Consider the following 8,262-nt stretch of genomic DNA (forward strand, 5'->3'; position numbering starts at 1 on the left):
AAGAGAGAGAATTGAACCTGTGACCTTGGGTTTAAACCCCAAGCCTTAACCACAATGCCACCACCCCTGCGTTATACTCTGTCCTACTTGATCTTGCCTAGTGTTTATTATTTGCCAGCCATGCCCCTCTAATCTCAGAACATCCAACCAACTCTGGCCACTTTATCATCTGCCTCACAAACGTGTGATCAAAATACAAAATCTGTTTCACATATATTGTTTGACAAGATTGTTTCCAAAATTCTACAGGATAACCAATATGTCAAGCATTCCTCAAAATCTACAGGATAACCAATATGCCTCTCTCTCTCTCTCTCTCTCTCTTAACAGTTATCCGAGTCCAAAGCATACATTCACAGCCAAAAACTGATTTCACCATACTCCTGGAGATCAATGCAAGTCAACAATGGTTTACTGAAACTGTGTAAATCAAATATGAAAACTCAAATATGTTGTACAGGGCATATTTTTACAGGCACATAATCCCAACACTAACAAAAAAATAAAAAAATAAAAACTTCAATCCCAATAAAACTGGTGTCCCTAGCTACTCTAGACAGCAAACATCACCTGCACTTGGACCTAAACGGCTAAAACCAACAACCAACTGAGAATAGAAACCAAATTAAGATGCCAATGGTCTAACAATTGTCCAGACAAGGAGGTTCAGCAAAATTTCTTTTTTTCTTTTTATGCTGGAAATACAAGGAAATTTTAACTCACAAACTAAACTGGAAAGTATACAAGATAGCTGCCAAATAGGAAACAAATTTTTTTTTTTTTTTGATAAATAAACATAGAAAACAATAAATAAATTTTTAAAAAAAACAAAACCCGAAGCAACGGTTTCGATGAAATCCCCTATTCAGTAATATATGATTTTTCTTTCCAGAGCAAATCAAAGCAAACTACAGCAAATGCAAGCTTACATGTGTCGGGTAGAAAGCACTACCACAAACGTTCATGAGGATGTCAACAATCTCTTTATGCCGGTTTTCTGCTCTGATGTAAGCCTCGTAGGGAACTTGATGATGAACTTGATTCTCAAGTTTCCCTTTCTGGAAGGTTCCTTGGGGATTGGCATGCCCTCCCCTTTAACAACTTCTTCATAGGTGGGACTGATGATGGCATTGATAGGAACAGTCAGATTTCGCCCATCAAGGGTGGTGATCTGTGTAGTGTAACCTGTCAGAGCTTCCACGAGGGAAATCTTCTGGGTGACAACGAGATCATTGCCGTCCCTCTTGAAGAGGCTGTGAGGCTTCTCATCAATAATGAAGACAAGGTCTGAGGGTATAACACCTCGTTGTTCATTTCCCTTCTCCGGAAAAGTTATTTTTGTTCCCTTCTTCCAACCTGGCTTGATCTCAATTGTAAGAATTTCCTCCATTGTGGTGGGTCTCCTACATGAGAAAATAATAATAAAAAGAGCATAAACTACATAAACACAAAAAATGATAATGAGTTTGGTTTAAAATAAATCTAGCTCACAAATTGGTAATCCCATTACCATCTGTCTTACTTTCCCAGCACACTTTGCAGTTCTTTAATGTAGTTCCCAAAGTAAAGACTTGTGAGAATTAACAAAAAGGAAATTCCTGAGAAAAAAATTGTCCTCTGTAATCCCGATTCCAACTTATGGGGTTCAAGTTACAAATATAAACATAGGATCCATGAAAATATAGAACAAAAATGTAAGTAAACAACTAATGCTATATTTCGATTTAGGATTTTGGTTGAGAAAGAGGAATGGAATTTTTAACAACTAATGGATTTTTATGGGTACCAAACAAAAAAATGAATTTTTGAGTGTAGGTACATGCCTCTTGATTTCTTGCGTGCCCTCTCAGGACCTCCCTTTCCGAATCACCTTCTTCAGATCACTCTCGCTGAATTGCCTTACCTTGGCTCAGTTAGATTGCCATAAGTGGATCTCCAATTGGTTATCTCCATGACTTCTCCAAGATAGTTAACAAGTAAGATCAATCCCAATTTGCAATCATCTATTTGCCTAACACTTGGTCTCAGAAGAAGTACCTAGGCTGAGAGCAGAGCCTAGGATCTGCGCATGGAAGATTGTGGCTTGGAAACTAGAGTCAAACGAGTGTCAACAGTACCCCTTGGAAAAACATGACTTACTACTACTAGAATGTGGAAGAAAGGAAAAATATCTGTAGTTTTTTAGGAGTTCAATTAGCAAGAAAGGAAAAGATTTTGGGAAAATAGAACCATGTAACCACTTTATTTTCTAGAAAACATGACTAATTGGTTCCTAAAAAACGACAAAAGAATAATTTTGTTTCCTGTGGAAGTTGGTCTATACTATATAAATTCCCACTTCATTGACTCTACATGTATTTACATTCTCTCTTGTGATGCATGGATAAGGTTAATTTAGGCAAGATTCGATAAGAAGTAATTTCATTAAAGAGCACTAAAAACCATGGGCACAACCCTACAAACAAGGCATATCATGAACGAGTAGAAAGACGCTATTGAAAAAAATTCATTGTGAGACCCCTTGGAGCATAGACAGAACGACTCCAGTCACTCCACTAACACCATTTCCCGACCCTGCAAAATGCCCTTCGGAACAAACGTGCCCCACACCACTCCCATAGTAGATAGAGTCCCACACTCTGCTAGAGATATAGGAAAACTTCCCTCAAACATCATGTCCTTCCAAAACTTTACTCTACCCAAACAAATGCTTATTGAAAATTTTTCTTCTTATCATCTTCCTTTCATGTACTTCACTTTCTATTAAATAAAATTTTCAACATTTTTTCCTTCAAACCAAACAAATCCTTTGCGACACCTAAGAACAAAGGAAAAGAAAATATCATTGGTCAGTGCCTGCAAGACAACTTTGGTAAATCTGATTTTCCCAACAACCACTCCTACTTGTCATATGCCATCAACCACAGCACCCAATCACCTGATTAGAAACAGAAGCCTTCTAACCACTCCCTTGAAGTTCCTTAATTCTCTGAATGTACAAGAACATGCTCAAACCTTGATCAGAATAAGCCTTGCAATGGCATGCAATAATTCCTTTATTGGGTAACCTAAATAAGTCCAGGTGACTTTCCATCATGTCATGCATTTAAACCAAATACTTCTAAAATCTCAAAACATTTTTCCAAAACCAACCAAAAAAATTACGCCAAATGCTAACATCAGCAACCTGAAAATTAGATATCCAAGCTAGCAACCGTAAGGTGCCAACAATTCCCAGAATACTTGCAACTATTTCCCTCATCCACAACTTATTATACTCCTCTCAATGCTTCCAAACTTCCCAAGGAGAGCTTTTCACTCAAAATCTTGCAAGCTTTTCACATGTCAGCATTAGTAAAAATCAAAATAAAAATAAAAAAAGCTATGATGCTAGCATGATCAGAGATTCACCACGCAAATGAACTCCATCAACTGAGTTGGAAACATCAAAATCAGACCTGCAAGGCACCCGATCCAAATACCCACCATTGGTGAGAAGTGATAATTATCTGGCACGAAGGCAGGTTTCTCAATTGAATATCCACAAACTAAACTTAATTCATTGGAATTTCCACGTGAAAGCTCCACAAACATCTGACCAAACTGGTAGGTAAGAAAAACAGATAGAAGCACAAACTTGAAACACAAAATACACAATATACAATCCTGCGATGTCATAAGCCATGCAAGAATATAGATGAGAAAAGAAATTAGAAACAAGCATAAGGCCAAAACTCAAACTAAACTGCACTCCTTGATAAATTGAATCATTGAAGAACACCTTCTGTGATGAATACGAGAACTGTGAAGAAAGAAGAGTAAAAAACTAAAATAAGGAAAACACAAACGTAAACACTACAGAAGCATGAGCACAGCTTTATTCCAGCCAAACCACACATGTGAAAGTGAGACAAGATAGGATAAAAGTAGAGAATGATTTACAAACAAAACTGGTCATAGAATCACAGTTCAAAGCACACATGAGTATACGAAGAAACCACAACTAGGTGACTCAAATTCAGTTTGAAAAGTACATTGTAAATCACATAAAAGATTTGCATCGATAATAAAGTTTAAAACGGAAAAAAAAAAAAAAAAAAAAAAAAAAAAAAAAAAAAACAAACAAACAAACAAACATAAAAACATTTGAGAAAATTGATGCAAAATGTAACTGTGATATGGCCACAAGGGAGTAGAAACTTTTTAAATCTAGGCACGGGAAGAATGAGCACGAGAATTCACGAAATCTCAAATAAGTACATTAAATTTCATATATGCACACCGAAGAAATCATAAAGAGTACTTAATAACAAAAGTATAAATTTCTTAATAGTTTCACAGGATAGTGATTTGGCATGCTAATCTCAAATAAGTCCTACAGATTATAGATAAAAAGCTGGTATTTTAGGCAACATATCAAATCATATAATGCAGCTAAAAACAACCCTTTACACATCAATGTATCAATTAAATACCCAATTGCACAATAATCTCAATTGAACCAATTCAAGCACTTTAAACTTTGGAACCATTAAATATTAAATTCTAAGCTTACCCAATCTCAAATAAGTTCTACAGATTATACATAAAGCTGGTATTTTCGGCGACATATTAAATCACATAATGCAGCTAAAAACAACCCATTATGCATCAATATATCAACTAAACATCCATTTCCACAACAAGCTCAATTGAACCAATTCAAGCAATTTAAATTTTGGAACCACTAAATATTAAATTCTAAGCTTACCCACTAGAATCAATGACATCTCTTGAAATCTTCATCTTCTTAGTAGTCCCCTTGTACAAATCCTCCATACTACACGGCAAAGTCCGCTCTATTGAAGCCGCCTTGCGAGGCGCATTACTGGACCCATCGCCGCCTCTGTCCCGAAAAGAAGCAAATATATCCTCAGCAAACATACTCCTGGGAAACCCAGAAGCGCTGGCTCGCGAGCCTCCCATGTCTCCCATCCCTCCGAAGGGGGTAGAAAACCCGAAAAACTCCGAGAATATATCATCGGCGCTACGAGGATTGAACCGGAACGTCGTCGACCCACCACCACCACTGTCGGAGGCGCCGTAAAATCCACTGGAGGCACCTGGTGGTGGCACCTGTCCCTTCAATGCTTCTTCGCCGTACTGATCATAGACCGCTCGCTTTTGCGGATCACTCAAAACCTAAAAAAAAAAAAAAAAAAAGAAGTGAGATTTGAAATTAGGGTTTTGCAAATCAGAGATAGCTAGATAGATGGATGAAAATGTGAATGTGTATACATCGTAGGCTTCGGAGATTTGCTTGAATTTGGCTTCGGAATCTTTCTTGTTATTAGGGTTTTTATCTGGGTGCCATTTCATGGCGAGCTTTCGATAAGCTTTCTTCAAGTCATCGTCTTTGGCGCTTCGGTCCACCTGAAGAATCTTGTAGTAGTCTACACCCATATTCTCTCTCTCTCTCTCTCTCCCTCCCTATATATATATCTGAATCTCTCTCTGTGTGTTTAGTTCCTCTCTCTTGTGTCTGGGTTTTTCTCTCTCCGGAGTTTCAACGATGAACGACGGTGAGGGATTTTTTTGGAAAGCAAATAAAAAATAGTTTTTAACATTTTTCTTATTTTAGCTCCCATCGGTGGGTTGATTTTTGATTTTTTTAATTATTTTAATTTGGGATTAAAATGTCTAGTTTGGGAATGATTTTTGACTTTTTTTTTAATTTTTTTGATTTTTTTGTAAAAAAAAAAAATGTAATGATTATAAGTTAAATGGAATGTTTTGTCTTAATAAACTAAAAAATCTATTTTATTTTTTGTGACTATTTTACTAAAAAAAAAAGAGTCCACGAACCAACTTCCCAAACGGATTTGTACATTATCTTTAATATTTTTTATTCATAAAAAGATAAAATAAATTAAAAAAAAAAGTAAAAAATTAATTTTTTATTAATTTGAGCATTTTGGCAACAAATTAAAAAGTTAATTTTTTAATTTTTTTAGTTAAAAATACCAACTTTTTTATTCAAAAGAATCTAAATTTTTACTAAAAAAATCATTAAAAAAATTAAAAAATTAATTTTTTACCAATTCTTCAAAACGCTCCTAAATCATCAACCAGAGGAGGAGATGGGCCTGGGATTGTAGTGGAAGCCCATTATCGGGCTAAATACTTGCTGGACGAGGGAGCCCAGAAACTATTTATGTTTGTTTCTGGCGAAAGAATCCTAGTAGTCTTTGTCGAAATTATACTATTTTGACAAGGTCATGGCCAACGCTACCTTTTTTTTTGAAAAAAAGAGCATATTGTTATCATTTACCCTTTCATGGTAGTCCTAAGTCTGCATTTGTGTTAGCTAATCATTGGTTTTCTTTTGACTAGTAGTAGACGTGGTTCAGTTTGTTATGGCATTAAATATTTTATATTATAATATATTTTTTATGAATTAATTTTATACAATTATTTTTCAATATTCGCTTAACGCTTGAAACAAGTAGAATAGTGGTTCAATAAACTGTCTATTATGATTTTGTTACCAAACAACTAGTGAGCTTGAATACGTACTTAAAAATGTCAAATGTGTTAAAAGTTCGAGTCCGTATAGTTTTTTTTAAAAAAATTGTGAACTCTAAATTAAAGATTTTAATAGTTTTAATTGGTGTGTGTCTCATGTGATGTGATATTTTGACCTTGATTAGTTTTAATTTTTTTTTTTTGAATTTTTCACATCATTAATATACTTTTTAGAGCTTCCAAATAAAAGAAATATATTGTTTTTATTTTTTTGCAATATAACACAATCATAAAAATCACCTGATTGATGATGTTTGATCAGAAGAACGTTTTGACGGTCAAGTTAGTATATTTTCTTCTATAATCAAGAATAGGGACTATGTGCTTATATGATTATTTATTTTTTTTCGGTGGAGATTGTTTCATGTTTTAGTTGTGTCTCTCCGATCCCTATTATATTCTCAAGTATTATCATTTAATTGTGTTTCTCTTGTTTGGTTTTCTTTTGGGCGAGTTGTTTTTTAAAAAAAAAATTCAAAATTTTGTTTAGTTTATGGTTTTTCTCAAAAAAAATTTCAAATTCACTTTCTCTCTTTTACACATCAATCAATCATTTTTTCTCTCTTATCTCTCATTCTCAATCACTTTTTCTCTCACACACATCTACTCAATTATAACAAAATGTCAAATCATTCCAAACTCCTAAACTTAAAAATTACTTTCAAAATATGCAATCAAACAAATTAAAAAAATTTCTAAACTCTCTACCTATTTTTTTTTAAAAAAATTACTCTCTCAAAAGCAAACCAACACATCCGATACCTTTCTCAATAACGACTTGGTCATTATTTTAGTGCTACACAGAATGGCGTCGCTTTATTGTCAGCACATCAATCAAACTAATTGGCGACTTGCCCTTCATTGTCTTTGTCCATCTATTTTTCCTATTTATTTATTATTTACATATTTGGTTTTGCAATTTGGCCTTCCCATTCTAATGAGCTCATATGGTGCATCCTCTTGATGTGAGACTTTAATTTATGATTTTTTTTTTGGAATAAATCTTATGTGAACAATTATAATATGTAATAATTGAACCAAATATATTTGTTGGTTGTATATTTTGTAAAAGCCAATCCTAACTCGATACGTGGCACAAAAAGGGCAATGTGGGGATTTAGGGTAAGTCTCCAATCAAATGTTGGAAAAATGGTTTTATATAGGCATATTTTTTTTAGCTCTATTTGAGTGGGTCCCAAACGTCTTTGGGGTGAGTCTGAAGAGGTGACGTGTTCCTTGCCTCGTGGCAAGTCACACGGTGAAGACGGAACGTCAAAACCATTTATGAGTGAATGGGAAGTTAACGTCGTTTTCGGATCTAATATTAATTTTTTAGATAAAATTCATTTAAATTTTTTCAATAAGAATTATTGTGAGAATTTAATTTAATTCTAAATTCAAATTTTGGATTCTTGAGTGGTTTCCTAAAGTTTGTAATTGTGAGAATTTAAATTAATTCTAAAATTCAAAATTTTTGATTCCTAAGTGGTTTCCTAAAGATTGTATTTCTTTATTTATTTATTTATTTAATTATTTCAATAGTTTAATATATATATATATATTTGAAATAGTTTAAATAATAAATTACCTACAGATTTATTTTCTAACGGAACACTTCTTCAAATATTTGAATTTGAGATCAAAGAGTCACCTTTATTTGAATTGAATAAGGCACCTTTTCATTTCTTTATATTGGTA

The 8,262-nt window shown here is 34.0% G+C and overlaps 1 protein-coding gene across 1 annotated transcript; it reads right to left on the minus strand.

Moving 5' to 3' along the window:
* Window positions 1-665: 665 nt before the first annotated feature.
* Window positions 666-6,127, minus strand: LOC114292850 (uncharacterized). Its single transcript, XM_028236867.2, has 3 exons — window positions 5,278-6,127; window positions 4,751-5,181; window positions 666-1,403 (listed from the first exon to the last, which is right to left on the minus strand). The coding sequence occupies exons 1-3, from the start codon at window positions 5,440-5,442 to the stop codon at window positions 962-964; spliced, it is 1,038 nt and encodes a 345-aa protein (XP_028092668.1). The 5' UTR covers window positions 5,443-6,127; the 3' UTR covers window positions 666-961.
* Window positions 6,128-8,262: the final 2,135 nt, after the last annotated feature.

This window comes from Camellia sinensis, chromosome 3 (assembly GCF_055761805.1).
Source record: "Camellia sinensis isolate YWXY chromosome 3, ASM5576180v1, whole genome shotgun sequence".
Taxonomy (NCBI): domain Eukaryota; kingdom Viridiplantae; phylum Streptophyta; class Magnoliopsida; order Ericales; family Theaceae; genus Camellia; species Camellia sinensis.

What these genes read in the sequence shown, in the direction of transcription:
- LOC114292850 (XM_028236867.2), bottom strand. Translation starts at nt 5,442, where the DNA reads ATGGGTGTAGACTACTACAAGATTCTTCAGGTGGACCGAAGCGCCAAA. An exon ending in AAATCTCCGAAGCCTACGAT is followed by an intron (nt 5,182 to 5,277) that starts GTATACACATTC and finishes TTTTTTTTTTAG; the next exon opens with GTTTTGAGTGATCCGCAAAA. An exon ending in GATGTCATTGATTCTAGTGG is followed by an intron (nt 1,404 to 4,750) that starts GTAAGCTTAGAA and finishes TTTCTCATGTAG; the next exon opens with GAGACCCACCACAATGGAGG.